The sequence below is a fragment of the Pinus tabuliformis genome, chromosome 4_2 (genome assembly GCF_031772625.1).
Source record: "Pinus tabuliformis cultivar Carrire ecotype Pingquan chromosome 4_2, CPIR1, whole genome shotgun sequence".
NCBI lineage: Eukaryota > Viridiplantae > Streptophyta > Pinopsida > Pinales > Pinaceae > Pinus > Pinus tabuliformis.
In genome coordinates this window covers 387,390,901-387,412,235 of record NC_142304.1, presented here as the reverse complement: position 1 = coordinate 387,412,235, position 21,335 = coordinate 387,390,901, and the positions used below count along the sequence as shown (strand labels likewise).

Below are 21,335 nucleotides of genomic sequence, written 5' to 3'. Positions count from 1 at the left end.
AAGATTTGAAGTAAACTGCTCTAAGCATAGAACATACCATAATTTAACAGTTATTCATACAAATTGGCCTACAAATTAAGTAGGATAATATAAATTCTCGCCACCTTCACATGTAATTTTTTAAAGAGACCCAAATATGCAGTCAACTTGATTCAAGCAGCTTGACTCAAGACTGAAAAGGTGACCAACTAACTTTCTAACAAAACTAAGATGTTAAAAATGGTTCCAGCTACAACCCAGTCCAAAAGCATTTGTATTGTGTAAATACTCATGTTGCCATGACTTCTGATAACCAAGGGACCACTAGTGTGACTCAAAATTATTACTGAGTCACAAAAATAAAGAAGAATCCCAGAACATACAAATTTAATGGAAAATTCAAAACGAGGATATATATGAAAACAAATTGAAAAGTGGGAGATCTGAAATATTTATAAAGAGGCTCTCAATCTGTTCTCCTCATAAGAAATTTATACAAAAAAATTATGTTAAAAGCAAGCAAAATATTGACCCACTTTAAAGGTTCATAAGACATACTTGCATCGGCAACATAAATGTAGTTAACGTGCACATTTTCTTGCACTAACGTGGAACCAACCCAAGCATTGAGCAATACAATGCAGATGCCTTTGGGAAAGACGTAAAAGTTATAAATGAAAGCTAAGAAACTAATTTCTGTTTGATGCCAATAATAGTGATCCTAACTGGTCTGACTCTAATTTCAAGAAAAACTCAAACAAACCATACCTGAAAATTTTGTTCAGTAAGTCTCCGCATAGAAGTCTTAAATGACTTCAATGTTTATTTATGTTGTAATGTTTAGTTGCAAAAAGAGAAACCAAAAAGCTACATTTCTAAGAGAAAAGAAACATAGAAGCTAAATTTACAAAAGAAGAGAAACGTCAATTATGGTTGCAAAATACAAATCCAAAATCAAAAGCCTTAACGGAACTCATGATAGCTTTGGCTCATATTGATTAGTTGTGTCTTTCCATATTGTAGTCCTTGTTCCTTAAACTGTCTTACAACTTGGTTCTTTGCCTCTCTAACATTTCATCTCTATCTATGAATCGGTCCAGCACCTCATTATCTGGTATAATGCACTCTGTAGATTTTCCAAACCAATCATAACGGTGATTGGCAACATAGTCATAAACGGCATCCCTTAGTGGAGTTGGAATAAGTTGGAAACTGCTGAGAATTGAATAGGGTAGTGGCAAATATGACAAAACTTTCAATGCCGCTGTGAAAATACTACAAAATTAAAGTTAGTGCTATCCAATTGACAGGAAAATAAAAATTTAACCAAGAATTCCGTGTATTCTTCTCCCTTTAGATGCAAAAATCATAAAACAGCAACATCCCTTCAAAATATCTAATTAATTGCACTTAATTCAAAACAATTTAGTACAAAAATAAAAATTGAAGTTGAACCACAAGTTCTTCCAGACTTTCTGGCAAACCTCCGAGTGATAGTTGAAACAATACACTGAACAATTTTTATAATAGTAAAATTAATTTATAGATGTTTACCAGCAAACGATTCACATCCAAAGTTTCATTACAGATCAAAAGGTGTTTGTCTATTAGTTTCATTATAAACTTTTCATTCCTTTATCAAAAGAAAAAAACATGAACATTTCGAATTTGTAAGGCAAATGAATCAATAAAGTTTTAAACATATCAAACAAGCGCTGCCTAGGGAGATGAATTTTCACCTAAATAATTTCATCCCTGCTCAAGCTTATAATGATAGCATCTTTTACCAATCACAAATTGACAACACAACTATTTGGCATCCTAATTCCAAAATTCAAATGACCAGCCACAGATCTGACGTTCCATTCTCACCCATCCTTTTGGGAAGCTAACCATCTTATACTATGTAAATAGAACCTCTTACCTGGGCTTGTTTCTGTACAGGATACATTCTGGTATAGGAAACATTTCTGGTATCGAGACAGCATGGGAATCATCTGGGAATCCTTTCCAAGAAATTTCCTCTATGGAAACGTCTAGGAAATGTTGTCAAACATGGAGAGGCCATTTTGGACTGTGAAGGCATTTTTTTCTTACATTAGGAAAAGGAGGCACCAGTACTCAGAAACATTCAAAAAATTAATAAAATGATAAAGAAAAACAATTTTAGAAACAAAACTTTGAAGGTTCATTCCGGTACATCTAATTGTACATCATTTGTTTGTGTCTGTATAATCCTCCGTACTTGAGTTATAGATCTATAAAGAGAGATGATTTTTCCCCAAATCCCGAAAGTTTGGAACTCCCATTTCCATTACTGGCACCATTTTCAAAATCCATACATCTCCTCACTACAGGTGACAGGTTTCATTCAATGGTACGAAAGGTCTTTTCAAAGTCTCTATTTGAAAATATCAGAATCAAAGTACAGAGACTTGAGAGAAGAATGGGAGCAATATCAAAACATATAGACAAGCATCTCTCACAAACTCACCACAGTTTAAATATTATGTACAACATTCTATAAAATATGATATATCTTTCAATAGAAACATAAATTGCATAAAACCACTTAGCCACTAACCACCTATGCATGGATTCCCTCTGAAGGTGGTATCAATAACTAAGGTCCTTAGGACCTATGTTATTGGAGCCTTAGGAATGAAAGTCCTTTCAAGGCTAGGCAATAAACTCATATGGGAGCTTAAAGAGGAGATTAGTATTCTCCAGATTTGCCTAAGATTCTAATCAGAAAGAACCCAATCAAGCGATCAAGTCCCCATCACTAGGTACATTAAACTCCCAAAAAATTTAAACTTTTATTAAATTGCCTGACAGAACACATGGGTAGTTCATCAAGGTTAACATTTCCTTGTTAAAAATTTGGCCTTTGAAATTCTGCCAGTTCCCAAAAGTACTCCTTCTGGAGGCAATTTTTCTATATGGAGGCACGTACTGAACTTTATGCAAAAGAACACCATTAAGAAGCAAATGAGGCATCTTCATATTTCAAAACATTTGAGTCAATGACTGCTTGCCAGGTGGGTGAACTGTGATAGTAGAGCACTGATATGACCCCCACCAGGGTTCAAGTTTCACCAGTGACAAGCTTGTGTATGTGCTTGTTCTCAAGGATGCACCAGTGCACACAACAGTGGTTGGGGCCAGTGTTGCAGGAAGCGCCCCCCCCCCCCCGCTCCGAAGCTCGGAAGCGTGCCCCGTACGGAAGCGCCGTACGAAGCGCCTTCCGAAGCGCGCTTCGGAAATTAGGAAGCGCGATTCCTAAAAAAAATTGCGCTTCCTGGTTTTTCCGAAGCGCGCTTCGTACGGCGCTTCGGGCCGCCGAAGCGCCACGCTTCGGAGCAGGAAGCGTGCGCTTCACGCACGCTTCCGTACGCTTCGGCGGAAAGGGGCGCGCCCAAGAGAAAAACAAATTTTTTTTTTAATTTTTTTTTAAAGTTAAGTTAACTAAAGCTTAAGGGAGTGGGTTAGGGTGAGGTTAGGGTGAGTTTAAGGTGAGGAATGAAAAGAATAAAGCCCCCATTCATTCCTCATTTTCTCACTTTGAGTTTATGAGAGTTGGAGAAGAGAAGAGAGGAGAGGAGAAGAGAAGAGAGGAAAGGAGAGGAGAAGAGAGGAGAGCTTGGAGGAGTGAAGAAGGAGGAGCTTGGAGCAAGAGCTTGGAGGACTTCATCTACAAGAGCTAAAGAGGTAAGTTCAAACCCCAAACTCCCTTGTTTTTTTGAAAAAAAATTTGTATTTTTCTCCTCCCTCTCCTACTCTTTCCCATTGTTTCTACTTGCTCCTTTATTTACAGGTTGCCGTTGTCCACCACCTATATCCATATTCCAAGATGGTGTTCTTTTGGCTTCTATGTATCATTCCACTCTTTTTTTTGCATGAATTTTTTGAGCGATTCTAGGATGATGATGCCCGTGTTGATATGCCACCACCCCCATCTGGTCCCTTGGTTCCTAGGTTCCATGGTTCAACACCAACAGCAGGGGGTTCTTCTTCATCAGTTTCAGTGCCACGACTTCCACAGGCACCATCTTCTTCATTGCCACCACGTGGAGGCCCGCCACCACGTTCTATTCGTGGTGGAAGGAGGAGAGATTAGTAGATATATTCACAATCTACTACTTTTTGTCATAGATTACTCATTAGACTTGTAGACTTGTGAATTTGAATTTTGAACCTTTTTGGCTTGGCGGTGACCAAGTGACATATTTTGTAAACATTATTATTTGAATTTTGGACATGACAACTGTTGACAGTTGCTCACTTGCTAGATAAATCATAATATGCTCTATGTTTTATGTTTTATAATATGCTTAAATGTTTTATGTTTTATAATATGCTTAAAAATTTGATGTATGTTTGTAATAGCTAGAATATAGATGATTGTTGTACATACTAGTAACTACAATGGAATCATGGATGCCATATCTATCTTGATTTATGCAAAAATATGCATGTTTTCATGTCTTCTACAATTAATTTGGTATTTGGGATGTTTGTTTTGAGTATAAATGCAAAAAAATATAAATATATATATATATATAGCAGATGCTTCCGCGGACGCTTCGCTTCCTAGATTTTTGGAAAATGACACTTCCGCGCTCCCGCTTCCGCTTCCGCTTCGCTCCCGCTTCGTGCAACATTGGTTGGGGCCAGGTGCAAGTCCTGGGGATCCTTGGCGGAATAAATGTCCCCCACTCACAACCTACTTGCCAAAGGATTCCAAAATGAACAGCACTAGTTGCACTTTGGGATAAGATGCACTAACCATATCATGACAAGAAAAAGCCGGTTCATATAAAATAAAAAAAACTAACTTAAATTTTAGCTCTCACTGCCAACTTTAAAAGAACAGGAAATGTTTTAATAAAACTTGAAAAGTATCTGAAAAGCATTTAGCAACTCACCTTGTATTAGAGTGTTTTCAAACCGAGGGCTTAATCATAGTTTCAAGATATACACATACTGGGCATTTTTACAGAACTATTCATAGTTTCTAACTTTCCAGATATGTACATATTGAGAATTTTTACAAAAAACTATTCATAGTTTGAAGATATGTACATATTGGGCATTTTTACATGAAAAAGGGTGAAACATGTGGGCAGCCACCACAAGCTAGAAAACAAGCATTAAAAGACATTAAAGCTGCCAAAATCATCCTAGATCATCTGTCCAAACAAAAGTCACTTGGCCATACAACATTTACAATGAATGTCCCCACAAAACCACTTGGCCCTACCAAAAAGAAAATGGGAGGTCCATAAAAACATCATCAATAAGACGCAAAAGAATTGACAACACGCATCCAGAAAATTCGTTCAAGTAATCATCGCATCAGACCTGCATCATGAGGAAGATCATCCTTACCATTCTTAGCAGGCCACCACCCACCATTCATCAGCTCTATGTCAGGTATGGCATCACAACCAGCATTTTCAGGTTGTTTCCCATTCTCTAAAATCAACAATGCAGTAATTGGAAATTTATCATTTAATCGTCGTGTAGATGGGCTACATGATCTATTGTGGCAGCATTCTCTCTTCTCTCTCAGAGCACAGTGCCTTGGCCTACCCTCACTCCATTGAGACTATCTAGGCCAAGCAAAAGGGATCTAAGATTCAACAGGGGTTCCCTATGTTGAAATTGTAAGACAAGTACAGTAGAATACAATTTTCTTCCAGATAATTACTTTCTAATGATTTTCAAACAGTGTTTTATGCCACTGCTATCACTGAATAATTATCCTCAAAAAATCTCAACAGTAAATGCAGCAGACACAATGAAGATGATAGAAAGACAGCCATGCACAATAGATACAATAATTTTACCCTGGGAAACCCAACCTTGGGATAAAACCCAGCAGCTTTTCTTAGGAGAAAATATTCTTCAACAAGGTTTACAAATCAGAAATGTCTAGAAATTTGTGCCAATAATTCAGGTCAAAATACCAATCAAACCTGGTCAAACAGCAGCAAGTCAATGCTGGTCAAACTAACCAAAATACACAGAAGTCAATTCTGGTCAAACTTCAGGTCTGCACATGCGGCCCTGCAATCAGCAATCTGCAGTCAAACTGCAGCTGGTCAAACCCTCGCACATGCAGCCTTCCTGCAGTCAACTCTCAGTTAAATCAGCTTGGTCAAAGGTCTGGTCAACTCGTCCTTTTCTCACACGTGCAGCCTAAGAGAGATAGAAAGAGAAATAAAGACTTGCTCTGATATGGTGATCAAATGAGATGTCACATCATCTTATTTATACATGTCAAACGGGTGTGACTGTTGAAGAATGTAACTAGGTTCGGTCTTCATATTTGTATAATGTAATTTATTTTTCAAAAGAAATTTTACAATGACTTATTAAAGCATGGGTTTCATGCTTAGGCTTCTAGGATTTATACTAAGTCAATAGAGTCATTGTAAATTTTATTGGACCCTTCTTGGGCTTTTGTATCATGTAAAAAGAATTATTTTTGAGTCAAATAGGTCATTTGACTCCTCCACACCAAGTCAGCCCTATGATGATGAAGTCAGCCTACATTAAGGATATTCGACCCCCAGAAGAGGCTATATATAGACAAGCAGTTTGATCCATTTGCTCACTCACTCAACAAGTTTGATACACAAGAAAGAGAGACAGAAAAAGGTGTGAAATTTGGGCTATTGCTGGGGCCAAAATTCTGAATTCTACTGCAGGTAAAAGTTCTGTTGTTGGGGTCGAAGTTCTGCTGCTGGGGAGGTCGAAATTTTGCTGCTGCTAGGTCGAAGTTGCTGCTGGGAGAACATCACTTGAAGAAGAAGGAAGGGCTGACTTGGTGATTGGGGGAACTTTGTATCTAGGTCAAAAGAGTCTTGGACTATCTCGTATTGTCTTTGAATCTACTAAAGGAAGAGTTTTGACTGGGTTTTCCCCATTTAGGGGTTTAGCCTTGGTTGTCCGCCTACATCTTGTGTCTCTTGTTCTTGTGATCTTCATATACTCATATATTGGTAATTGCTTGATGAAACATAATATAATAAAGAAGTAAAAGAAGCCAACATAATTCACAAGTAATTATCAAAGAAGAAGAATCAAACCCTAATTACTACTAGCATTGATTTCTCAACATGGTATCAAAGCTAAGGTAAAAGAAGGTTGGAGCTCACTTTGTTGGCTTAAGAAGAAAGGATACTCCCTCTATGGTAAGTTACTTGAAGATGGGATTCAATATCATAAGAATTGTAGGAAGCTGGATCAGAAGGATCTTCTACAACCTATCTAAGAAGGTCAAAAGTGAAGGACTCTTGGTTGCACTTACAGCTACTCTTGATGATGACAATGCACGGATCATTGATAGTGAAGTATCAAGACATGACAAGAGAAAGCGAACAACTTCATACTCTATCAAAGGAACAATCATCTCATGCAGTGGATCTAGGAGACAATAACAATTATGCAGTCAAGGGCCTTGGATCTACATCTTTGAAGCTGGAGAATGGAGCAAAGCTACACCTCAACAATATACTCTATGTTCTAGGTTTGAAAAAGAATTTATTTTCAATTTCTTATTTAGAAGATAAAGGAGATAGGGTTGCTTTTGTAGATGGTAAAGTCTTGGTTTGGGGAAAGGATTCAAGCATTGAAAAGGCAAAAGTTATTGGAGTTCATGAAGGAAGACTATATAGAGTTATAACACCATCTCCTCAAGCTCTAGTTCACATGGAAATCAATCCCATCGAACTATGGCATAGAAGATATGGGCATATACACTACAAGATCATTCCCTCTCTCAATCAAATGGTAAATGGCATCCCTAACATCAAAGAAAATTGTGGAGTATGTAAGGGATGTGCTTTGGGAAAGATTACAAGGAAGCCTTTCACAAGCAATGATAAAAGGTCTAAAGAAATATTATACCTCATCCATTTCGATGTATGTGGGCCTATGTCTAACAAATCACTTGGAGGCCATCTTTATTATGTGACCTTCATTGATGATCACTCTAGAAAGACATGGCTCTACCTTCTCAAGACAAAGGATGAAGTATTTGAAAAATTCAAGGAGTTTAGATCTGAAGTAGAGACCTTAACCGAAAGAAAGATAAAAACCTTGAGATCCGAAAATGGTGGGGAATACACTTCAAAAGAATTGGTTGCATATTGTAAAGAAGCAAGGATTAAGAGGGAGCTCATTGTTCCCTACAATCCCGAACAAAATGGAATTGAAAAAAGAAAAATAGAACAATTGAAGATTGCATACGAACTATGATATTTGATCAAGATCTTCCAAAGTTTCTATGGGTGAAGCAGCTATGACAGTAGTATATATATACAAAATAGAAGTCCTCATAGAATTCTTGAGACTATGACACCTGAAGAAGCATTTACAGGGAAGAAGCCATGTGTGGACCATCTTCGAATCTTTGGGTGTCCCACATACATCCATGTTCCAAAGGACAAGCGAAAGAAACTAGATTCTACAAGCATCAAAGGGATCTTCGTTGGCTATAGTCTTTCTTCAAAGACATATAGAATCTACATAAAGGAAGGAAGACAAATTGAAGTCAGCAGGGATATTATATTCGATGAGAATCATGCTTACAAGAGATCCAAGGATATTCCAGTTGATTCCAATGACGAAGATACACCACTATTTGAAGAAGAAAAACATCATGATGAGACAAATCCTAACCAAGAAGAAGAAGATGAAGGACCAAGTGAACCGATTCAACCTATGATCATACCCGAAACAAGGAAGAGGCCAAATTGGTTGAAAGCTACTCTTGAAGATGTTGAAGGACATGGAGCTGCTAAAGGAACTTTTAGAGAAACCAAAAGACTAAAAAGATATTCAAGATATGCAGCATACATAACAAAATTGATAGAAGTTGAACCAACTACTTTTGAAGAAGTTGCTCATCAAGAAGAATGGAAGAAGGAAATTCAAGAAGAATATTGATCCATCATGAAGAATGGAGTCCAGGAAATCATTCCTAGGCCAAAGGACGAACCAGTGGTCACTTGAAAATGGATTTACAAAATCAAACATGTGATTGATGGAAGTATAGATAAATATAAAGCTAGATTTGTTGCAAGGGGTTTCTCTCAAAAGGAAGGTATAGACTATGAAGAAACCTTTGCACCTACTGCTAGGTATACTACTATAAGATCTTTGCTTTCACTAGCTACTACAAAGGATGGAATATTCATCAAATGAAGGTAAAAACAACTTTTCAGAATGGGACCATTGATGAAGAAGTATACATTGAACAACCGGAAGGCTTTGAAATAAACAGCAAGGACACACATGTTTTTAGACTCAAGAAAGCCCTATATGGTCTAAAGCAAGCTCCTAGGGCATGGTATGCAAGGATGGATGCATATCTCTTAAGAATTGGGTTTTTCAAAAGTTCTGCAAATCCAAATCTCTACATTAAGGTAGTAAACAATGAACCAGACACTATACTACTTTATGTAGATGATTTGCTTATTACAGGTGTGGAGCATAGAATACAAGAATGCAAGAAGATGCTAGCAGCTGAATTCGAAATGAAAGATCTAGGACTTATGCACTATTACTTGGGTTTGGAAGTTTGGCAGAAACATACAGAAATATATCTGGGTCAAGGTAACATAATCAAGATTTTACAGAAATTCGATATGATGGATTCCAAGCCTATGACTACTCCCATGATCACAAATATGAAGAGGTTGAGAACCTCTGACTCTAGTCTTATCGATCCTACTAGTTATCGTAAGTTGGTGGGCTCTCTAATGTAAATACAAGACTTGATATTTGTTTCGTTGTAAATATTCTTAGTCAATTTCTGTTAGAGCCTCGTCATGACCATTGGATAGTTGTTAAGCATATTCTTAGATATCTCTGTGGAACTATACATCACTACCTAAAATATGGTAGAAAGGGAGTTAAGTTGACAGGTTTCACAGATTTAGATTGGGGTGGCAGTGAGACTAATGGCAGAAGCACTATCGGTGGATGTTTTAGTTTGGGAGCTACAATGATCTCATGGATGAGTAGAAAACAAGATCATGTTGCATTAAGTAGTGCCGAAATTGAATATGTTGTTGCATGTGAAGTAGGAAAAGAAGTTGTTTGGTTAAGAAAACTCTTGTCAGATTTCTTTGGAAAGCCTTTGGATCCTACTATAATAAATTGTGATAATCAAAGCAGCATCAAGATGTCTGAAGACCCTATATTCCATGCAAGGACGAAGCATATCAACAACAAGTACCACTATATTAGAAGTTTGGTACAAGATGGGGTCGTAAAGCTACAATATATTCCAACAAATGAACAGGTAGTTGATGTGCTGACAAAGTCTCTTCCGAATCAAAAGTTTGAGTATTTTAGAAGCCTGCTTGGTTTGGTTAACATTGTTGGCTTGGTCGAGAGGCATCTAATGGGGGATGCTTGGGAGGACATCTGGTCGGTCTATGTGTGTTTGATGTCCTGATCCCGAAGAGGGAGGGTGGCGTTGGTCTTGGAGCTCTGACCTTGGATATACACCTAGATCCCTGGGTTGATAGTTAGTTAGTAAGCCTAATGGTACCTAGAGTGGTTGAAAACTTTAGTCCATGTTAGTCCCACGCGATAGATAACCCTGGTCAGGTATCTAGTCCGTGGCACTGAGTGTGCCTGAACTCTTTGTAGTTCATGTGTTTTTGAGATCTTCCATGTACTTATATATGTATATATGAATACCTCCCTAGTTAAGAGGGAGTGTTGAAGAATGTAACTAGGTTCAGTCTTCATATTTGTATAATGTAATTTATTTGTCAAAAGAAATTTTATAATGACTTATTAAAGCATGGGTTTCATGCTTGGGTCATCATGTTTATAGGTCAAAGCCTCCATTGTAGGCTTCTAGGTTTTATACTAAGTCAATAGAGTCATTGTAAATTTTATTGGACCCTTCTTGGGCTTTTGTATCATGTAAAAAGAATTATTTTTGAGTCAAATATGTCACTTGACTCCTCCACACCAAATCGGCCCTATGATGATAAAGTCAACCTACATTAAGGTTATTCAACCTCCAAAAGAGGGTATATATAGACAAGAAGCTCGATCCATTTTCTCACTCACTCAACAAGTTCGATACACAAGAAAGAGAGACAGAAAAAGGTGTGAAATTCCAAGAGAAGGAAGAAGATTGAAGGAGAAGACAAAGTCTAAGTTTTGGGCCATCTTTCTCTCACACGTGCGAAGTTGGTGTGAAAATTCCTAGATCTATCAATCTCGGGAATCCTACTGCAACCAACTGAATCTACTTCACCTAGATTGTAAAATACATTACAAGCTTATTTCAGATTTCTTCTTGAAACATTAAAGTAAATTACAGAAGCAGCCTACACCAAATTAAATATGATTCTGAAACATAGAAACTGAGCAAGGAAAATAGAAACACATAGGACACTGTTATTTTTGGACAAATGTCCCCAGAAAAACCCAATGCGGGAAAACCGGTGCAGCAGCTCTGAGGGTTTATTATTATTAAGCAGTAACAAATTCTGAATACATCACTGAATACCTCATAGGTTTTTTCAGTTACAGAGAGAAATACTAGCAGAAGCTTTGTGAGTTTACCTCACACAATCACTGAGAAAAAATCCTAGTTGTTCTAGCTGCTGGATGAGGTACCCCTGGCAAGCTCTGCATTGCCTCTATGTTGTCCCAGCATCAACCCTTTCAAGCACTGCATCACCCAACTGGGGAATCGATCAGTAGCCCAGAGTCACTGCTCTCAGCCTCCCAGTCTCACACCCCGGCTTCCGGCTGCTGAAACTGACTGATAGCTCTGATTTTCGACTTTCTCTCTCTCCCTCTACGCTGCTTCTGCGTGGCCCTTCTGGCCCTACGTTAGCCTCTGCATCAAGGCTACTAGATCACTCTCTACCTCTCTCTGTTGATGATTCTCTAGCTGAGAATCTCACTTTCTCTCCAGAAGCTATCCCTGCCCTTCTGCTGCAAGAAATATCCTCAATCGATTTTCTTCCTGAGAACTTCTCACTTCAGAAAAATTGATTTCCTTGATCTCTCAGTGTATTTTCCAAATGACCCTCAAGCCCCTTCTTATATCTTCCTGATAGCCAACCAATGGCCTAGATTAAATCATAACCAAAGGCTCAGATCGTTTTGGCTTGATCTGTGGCTTTTTCTAGAAGTTTCAGCCCTGATTAGATTAATACCCATTAATATTTTAATTTTCCTAAGTTTAGACTTAGGAACCCCATTAAAAATATTAATTATTTTAATAAAATCATTTTTGAGTGGAATTTCCCAAAACGCTTTCTGGGTTCTTTGGAATACATGTGCCCAAACCTCCCTTGCAAAATTTGAGGCCTAGAGCACATCCGATGCCACCCCAAATAAACAGTTAGGCTATTGTTGGGGTTCTAAATTCTACTATAGGTCAAAGTTCTGTTGCTGGGATTGAATTTCTAATGTTGGGGAGTTCAAAATTCCATTGCTGCAAGGTTGAAGTTCTAGGTCGAAGTTGTTGTTGGGAGAACATCACTTGAAGAAGGAAGGGTTGACTTGGTGATTGGGGGAAGTCCGTATCTAGGTCAAAAGAGTCTTGTACTATCTCATCTTGTCTTTGAATCTACTAAAAGAAGAGTTTTGAATGGGTTTTCCCCTTTCAGGGGTTTTCCCCTGGTTGTTTTCCTACATCTTGTGTCTCTTGTACTTTTGATCTTCATATACTCATATATTGGTAATTACTTGATGAAACATAATATAATAAAGAAGTAAAAGAAGCCAATATAGCTCACAAGTAATTATCAAAGAAAAGGAATCAAACCCTAATTACTACTAGCATTGATTTCTCAACAGTGACAACCCAAGGGACGCATCCGTTCACTTGGCTGGTCGACTTGACTTCTTTCTCGGTGACTTGATTTAATAATATAAAAATTTACATAATACATCTGTGGCCGACTTGAAGACCCTTAGTCATACAAGAATACCTCTCGATGCTACACAAGAAACAACACTCCCTCTTAGCGAGGGAGGTTTTCTCCTTAGCTGAAATTTCTACTCCAATAGAAAAGTTCATGAGCTTGCTATGTTGTAGTGTTTCTCCACATGCACGTCTACAAATATAGATCACTCCATCCCGAAGCAGGCAATGTGAGTATCCTGGGCCATTTACCCCTAGCCAATAAGCATGACCCTACAGATGCCAAATCAACATGGCTCCAATGGAAGAATGTCTGCCCAATGTTGCATTTTCCTTGGGCCATTCACCCCTAGCCAAATCAACATGGCTCCATGGGTGAATGTATCATTCCCCCACTAGTCAAATCAACATGACCCCGTGGGAGAATCTTTGCCCAATCCCACACAAACATCAACACTCCCTCTTTGAGAGGTAGACATTCTACATCACGTCAAGCTTGTCTTTTAAGTATACAAACTTCACTCTAGGCAGAGGTTTGGCGAGAATGTCCGCAATCTTCTCGTCTGTGGATATGTACTAGAGCTTCACTGCTCCCTTCTGCACCATGTCTCGGATGAAGTGATATTTGATCTCAATGTGCTTTGACCTATCATGAAATATTGGATTCTCTGAAAGCTTAACACAACTTTGATTATCACAATGTATCAAGGTCATCTCTAACTCACGATCAAATAGCCTTGCAAGCAGCTTCCGAAGCCACACTACTTCTTCACGTGCGACACTCGCTGCAATATACTCTGCCTCTATTGTACTAAGTGCGATAGAAATCTGCTTTCTACTAAACTAGGATATCATAGTTGATCCCAAGCTGAAGTAGCACCCCGAGGTGCTCTTTTTGTCCTTTGCACTCCTAGCCCAATCTGAATCAGTATATCCATGTAGCCTCACTTCACCACTTCAGACATATCTCAAACCATATCTAGTTGTACCACGCAGGTACCTCAACACATGCTTCACTACAACCCAATGTACTTGCCTCGACTCAACCATATACTAGCTCAGGGTGTTCATTACAAAGAAAATATTTGGCTTGGTGTTAACCAAGTACATCAAGGATTCGATCAACTGCCTGTACATTGTGGGATCCACTAAATACGAATCTGAAGCGGAATCACTCAGCTTCTTCTGATCCATCGTCATAGCTATAGCCATGGACTTGCAGTCCATCATGCCAAATCTCCTCAAAATCTGAGCAGTGTACTTCCCCTAACCAAGGAAGATCTCATCTAATCTCAGGCACACCTCCAATCCCAAGAAATTATGCATCAAGCCAAGATCCTTCATCTCGCACTCTAAGGCCAACTCCCTCTTGCACCCAACGATGAGCCTCTCTGCCTCAGTAAGGAACAGAGCATCAACATACAACACCAAGATCAAAAAATCACCATCAACACCCATGAAGTAAAAGTCAAGACCCGCATCACTCTTGGTGAAGCCCAAACTCATCAAAGTATCCATTAATCTTGGAATACTAAGCCCTGGGTGCCTACTTGAGTCCATATAAATCCTTCTTCAATCTGCAGACATGGGATTCCCTTCGATGTACCTCAAAGCCCTGAGGTTGTTCTATGTACACTTCCTCCTTAATCACACCATTGAGGAACATAGTCTTTACATCCATCTGATGTATCTCCAACCCATAACAAAAGCAAGAGAAACAATAGTCCTAATAGAAGTGTATCTAGCAACTGGAGAAAATGTCTCATCATAGCCCACTTCCTCTTTCTAGGAGAACCCTCTCACCACAAACCTTTCTTTGAACTTCTCTCTGCCACTTGTTGCATGCTTGATCTTATAGATCCAATTGGAAGTCACTATTAGCTTTCCCTCTGGTCTCAAAACTATCTCCCACACATCATTCTTCATGATGGAATGATACTCCTCCATCATGGCATCCTTCCAAACGTGTTGGTCTATTACTTCCTCATAACTAGAAGGCTTGGAATCAATGATGTATAACTCGAGAACATCTATGGTCATTTGTTCTTATTGAAAGTACCTCTGGCAGCTACATGCCCCTCTACATCCTGCAAAGTGTCACGAAGCCATGTTGGCCTCTTCCTAGTCACGACAACATCTCTGGGTAAATCCATTGGCTCTACAAGCTCTACTGACTCCTGATAGTTTGAAGGATGATCAATAGGAATAAAGGGACATGTAACCACATCCTTTGGAGCCTCCCACTCCTCACTATCAATCTTCAAATGAGACACATAAACTGATATTGTCATGTACCAACCCTAAGGTTGGACATCCTATTAGTCTGAATAGTCCTCCCTCTCGAACACCAATCACTTCCGCTAAGTCTATACTCGAGCCCTTAAGCCATGTTACCACTCAAACTAGCAGGGTTCCTAAAAGGAGATCCTTGAAGAGCTACCGCTAGGACAAGGGCAACAACGGAGCAATAGCCCACTGTCACCTCGACTAAGGCTCCCTACTCTTTATGGACTTTCACCGATGGGAGGAGAATCGTTATAAGAAGGATCACGAAATTGAATAGATCAATGATATGGTAAGAGGTGATCCTAAAAGCCTATTCACAAGAGAGGCTCAAATATATGGCGTGCTTTCTTTGAAAGCAAGATGAAAGGCTCTCTAGGGAGGGCTTAGGGAAATTTTAAAAGCTAGGATTTCAGTATACGACTTGTCAAGAAGATTCTTAGCTCCTAAAATCCTTGCGGAAACTTGGCTTCCAAGTGGTCTTTGTGAAATTGGTTTCAATAAGTTGCGGGACTACATGGGACTAAGTGGACCCGAGGTTAGGTCAAGGGAATGGGGTTGAGCAACCAATGATGTGCTTGACCTAATCAAGGAGAAGGGAACCAAGGGAGGAATTTTCAATGAAAGGTAATGCAATGATCCCAGTGAGGTTTCTAGCCAAGGGAAACCTAGGGCAAGGAATGGTCCCCAAGCTAGGGCTTGCAATATCTTGAGATCCCACCTTTAGATTTGCTTGAAATTTGGAGGGCCTCTAGAGAAAACTCCAACACAGTTGTGGACCAAAAATTGAAGTATTTGGATGGCCAAATTGTGAGATAAGTGATGCCCTACAAGACCAAATGGGCTAGGCCTAGAAAAGAAAAGGTGGGGGAATAAAATAAGCTTTAAGGTGATCACCTTATGGTGGACCAGTGCCTAATCCTTTGGGGAGATTTGGATTCAAGCGTAACTATGACTATGGACATTGAATTTTCTATGTCATGGAGGCTTCAAAGACAACTTCGCATAGCATTAGGGCAGTAGCAAAAGCAGCTTCAAGAACTTTATACTTCGTTTTGCAAAATTGATGGCTTATCAAGATGAATTTCAATGAAGAAGCATCTCTAGGAACATTCATTCATAATACATGGCCCATACATGAAGCATCACTATCTAGAAACCAAATTTCCACAACTTCGCATAAATGGATGCAGTAAATTAGCCCTAGTATAGCGAAATCCTAGCAACAATGTATGTGACAAAATTAGAAAAGAAGATAGCATTAAATTGCACTTACATCTATTAAGAGTTTATCCAACAATCAATAATTTTCCAATCAACAAGCTCCAAGGCAAGACAAAATAATACAAACATCAAAATTCATTCCATGCTCCAAAATTCGTCCTCCAAGAAGGATAGCAAAATTCTCAAGAGAGATACAAGTCCAATCCAAGTGATGATACTAAAATGAATCCTCATCAGTTCTATTTATCCACTTCTAATGAGTTTACTTGGGCCTACATTAGCCCCTAAGGTAAAATAATGTGCAAAACAACTAACTTTTGGTGACAAACCCACCAAACTAGCTCGTAAACAAAAGAATCAGCCAATCAAGAGGTCAAATGATCAATAATACATGTCGTTGGGCCTTCTAAGAAGCCTGATGAAGTCCATAAATGCCACAATTATGAATAGGACTCCCAAAAGTAGTGGACAAGGGGTTGGCCCCTTGTTCTCGAATTAAAAACCTATGGTGCTCCCAATGGGTGTGAGGGCACACAAGTAACTCATGGATCACCAAGTAGATCGAAGATGCCTGTAGGCCATATGTAAGGGCTCAAATAATGGTGTAAGTGATGCCACATCAGCATACAAGTCCTGGGTCATCTGCCAAGTGCATGGTACAACTGTGGGGCCGGTTGGGCATGGTGAACTAAGTGCATCTTCCTCATCCAATAGGTGAATCTCGAGCAATCTCTAAACATCTATGGGGATCCATCGAGTGTTGTCTACTGTCTTGGAGGCCCATGGCTCTCTAAACACATCCTACATGTGCCAATGTAGCCCTCTGGAGGGTTAGGACCCCGTATAGGGAGACCAAACCCAAAATGGAGACCATCTGCAATCCTACATAAAATCCAATGTGTCCCCTAGCCTTCCAGTACAACAAGTCATCAAAGGAAATTGAATTAATGAGCTTACAAACCATGGACAACAGGTGGGCACTTCATAATGGCATGCCCCTCCATAGTGGGCTTTGGCATGTGCTAATGTCTCCAAGCTCCAAAAGGGGTTACCCAAGTATCCTATTAGGTGGTTTCTACCTTTAAAGGGGATAGTATGCCCAAGATACATCCTTCAAAGGGTGGTGGAATGTGATAAAGATATGAATGGAGTAGGGAATGAAAGGGGCAACCCTGGGCCACGTGCTAGGGTACAAGGGTAGCTAATAAAAAGGAAGCCCACACTTGGGTATATAATGTATAGGTGGGAGCAATCGTAGTGCATGAGGTGCCCCGGCCTTGATTTTTCCACCCTTCTTTATATGCCTTTTGCCTTTTATGTTTTTTCTTTGATTAATTGCTTGGGGCTCAAGGGATAAGAGCATGATGTCTAAGGTATAACAGTGGATATCCCCTTTAAGGTAAGGTGGTTCATTGCCCACCAAGGGTTGGGACAATCATGGGCTCCTGAATGATAAAGGAGGCTCATCTAGGGCCTATAGGAACTAGGGTGATGGCCATGATAATGGGGTAGAGCACATGAATTGGCTTTTGCCCATGTGCTAAATGGGTTTGTCCCAACCATCTTTTGCATTTTGTGGTACACTTTCCTATAGAATGTGGCCAATTATGCTTTTACTTTTCTTTTTTGTTGCATCAACCTCCAGGCCATCATTCTAGGCCCAACCCAAGGTGTGGGCAAGGGAAGGTGGAAGGCTAGCCCTATGTGGACCCAGTGGAGGAACGTGGACACAGGTGGGAGAAATGATGAATGGGGTCACAATGAGTGGAAAGGGAGTGATATATGTGGATGAGGGAGTGGGAACATGCAACCAAAATCAGGGTTTCCCATGTAGTACCATCCCTAAAGCCAAAAGGTCAGTAAAAGAGATCCCACAGGACTAGGGTCCAAGTTTAACATCCAAAAGAGACCTAGGGGGCAAGGGAACATACCTAGCCCACTCTTTTCGTCGAATCCCCCCATTAATTCATGCCCAGAAGTATCCATGATAAGCAAACTACAATACTCAATTACCAAATGACAAGGCATACCTTTAGGTGCGATAGGCCCACCTTCCAACATACGACCATGACAAATGGGTGAGGGACCACATGGCTGGCTCAAGTTGCAGTGAAATGGCACAACGAGCTAATTGGTGGCTGCAAGGGGTTGTTGGTTGTCGGCTAAGGACCATCTTGGAGAAAAAAAATTCTCCTAGGGATATCACCCACAAAATGGTGGGTAACAAGCCATACAAAAACCTGACCATCTACAAATCCAACTCTATAACCTCTACCTTCCAATGCTGAGAGAGAGAGCAAGTCCTTCTTCGATCCTAGTACAAACAAAACATCTCTCATGTGTAGATAATCTGTAGATTCCAACTAAAATGATGTTGTCCCAACTCCTTTCACTGCATACTTGTCATTATCTCCAAGTTCCACCTTCAATGTTGAATCCCTATCTATCAAATTGATGAGAGAATCTCGAAAAGTTGTCATGTGCCTAGAAGCACCATTGTCCACCAACCAAATATTAGTACTATCGGTAATAGTGTCTAAAAGAGTGAAGACGCAGAAAACAAAAAATAAAAATAAAATAAAAAAAATAAAATAAAATAAAAATAAAATAAAAAATAAAAAAAAAAAAAAAATAAAAAATAAAAATAAAAATAAAAATAAAAATAAAATAAAATAAATAAATAAATAATTCGACTTCTTATGTGGTGGATGCTTATCATCAATATCGGCTACTGGTGCATGCTACTTTTCCTAACTTTTCTTCTCAGGACACTACGTGTTGAAAAGTGTAACTAGGTTCAGTCTTCATAATGACATGTAATTATGATCTTTGTAAATAATGAAAAGAAGAGAATAAAATTATTTTTGTAATGCCTTGCTTCATGGGTTTCATGAGCAAGAGATCTTATTTTTAGTGGCTCCCATTGAGAACCTTTAAGATTTGTCATTAAATTCAAAGAGTCAATGTAATGTATGACCCTTCTTGGGGATATAAAAAATGTGTATGAGTCTATGAAAATGTCTAGAAGCCCTCCAATGACAAGCGCTAGTCCTCCTCTTGAAGTCGGCCTCAAAACATAAAGAAGATCTCATGTCGGCTCACGTTATATGGAGACACACCTATTCAAAATGATATGTCGACTTATTTATATGGACCAACAACTATAAATAGGTGTGCGGGGTCCTTGCATTAGGACAATCATTATTTCGCATATCTCTATGCCATTTCAGATGGATAGCAACAGAATGAAGTTCAGATATCTCTCTCTGAGTTTTCGGGTGACAGTAATAGGAGACAAGTTCGGATTACCTTCTGAGATTCATATGAAGTTTTAGTGCCACAGTTCAGTGTAGAAGGTACAGTTCGAATGGAACTCAGATAGAGAAGGGAGGGACAACGAGGATATCTTCTGGGCTAATCACAGTAAGGAAGTTTGGAAATCACTCTGGAATTTCGGATGAATAGTGCAGAGATTGTTTTGGTGCAGAAGCTCAGTCTAAGATACAAGATGGTAGAGACAAGCTCAAGGGTCTCTCTATCTTGGATCAAAGATACAACCTTGAGGACATAACAGTTCGGTACAACCACAGTTCGTTGATGATGACAGTAAGAAGGTCTCACAAGAAGAGATCTCGATAAGATCTCAGTGGTGTCAATGTCTCAATGCTCAGAAGATCAAAGAGGAAGAGGAGTCAAGAAGAAGAGAATATAATTAAGAGAACTAGTGTCTTGGTCTTGGAGTGGCTAATAGGTCAAGGGTCTTGGTCTTGGTATTTATCAATTGGAATCTCTATAAGAATTTGTGCAGATTTTCCTCTAAAAGAGTGAGAGGTTTTGGCCCTGGCTGATAGCCTACATTTTGTGTCTCTTGTCTATTCATGTTCATGCATTGGTTACTGTTTGATGAAGAAGAACACTAATAATCTAAGAAGAAGAAGATCCTAATCTAAAGAAGTAAAAATCATTCACAAGCAGTCACTAATCAAAGAGAAATCACCTAACTAATGATGCTTTAGATTTCACAACACTGGGAGGCATAGTGAACCAGTTTATGACAATTGAAACACATGATCTTTGACATATCCTCCTTCTTATCTTGAACTGGAGTTGCTCTTCTACCTGTATCTTTCTTTTCAAATCTTCCAAAAATTCTTCTTCTTTTTCCTTTCCTTGCATGAGTTGCAAGGCCTTGAGTTTCTTCATCCTAAGGTCTCTGCAAGTTGTTCTTGGACAACAATCTGGCCTCCTCTTGGACACAACCAATCCATATTTTATCAAACTTGGGAAGCTTAACTCATGCACAAATTCCCTGAAAAAATGCATCCTGTAAGGAAGGAAATCCATTGAGATTTACTGTAACAAGCTCTGTATCATCAATGGTATCTCCAATGGCTCTAAGTTCATCTCTCAACTAGGAGACTCTCATGAGGTAAGAGACAATAGAATTAGATCTAGTCATCATGACACTACGGAGTTGACGCTTCAAGGTTAATTTGTTGTTGGTGTTACTACTCTCGTACAATCCCACCAATGCATCATACACTTCTTTGGTAGTCTTCAACTCAGCAACATGTGGAATCAGGTGGTCCTTTATGGAATATATCAAGATTCTCTTAGCCTTGGCTTCATTCTTCTTATACTTGGCTTTCTCCTCAACTCCTTCTGGCTCTAGAATGACTTCCTTCACATGATCCTGAAGCTCATTGTCTTCCAAGACAATGATTCTCCTAGCCTTCCAAGATCTGCAATTGGTGGCACCATACAACCTGCCTTCTACTCTGAGACTCGGCACCTATATGACAAGAGAAAATAAATCTAATCAAGTTGTTGAATATTGTCTCTTAGGCTGACTTCAATGGTTGATCTTTCCACAAAGCTCTGATATCATGTTGAAATTCTAAGAAAAGTACAATAGAATACATTTTTCTAC

At 39.2% G+C, this 21,335-nt stretch overlaps 1 protein-coding gene across 3 annotated transcripts in view; it reads right to left on the bottom strand.

Moving 5' to 3' along the window:
* Positions 1 to 719: 719 nt before the first annotated feature.
* The window catches only part of LOC149169587 (Putative thiol-disulfide oxidoreductase DCC), a 187,771-nt gene continuing 167,155 nt past the window's right edge, over positions 720 to 21,335 (bottom strand). The window contains exon 4 of one of the 3 annotated variants that reach the window (XM_089428734.1): positions 720 to 1,243. In XM_089428734.1, coding sequence (XP_089284860.1) covers positions 1,023 to 1,243 — 221 coding nt within the window. In that variant the 3' untranslated portion in view covers positions 720 to 1,022. Of the gene's footprint in view, positions 1,255 to 5,978; positions 6,112 to 21,335 lie in introns of those variants that run through there. The other 2 variants (XM_089428736.1, XM_089428735.1) reach the window with 2 other exon arrangements.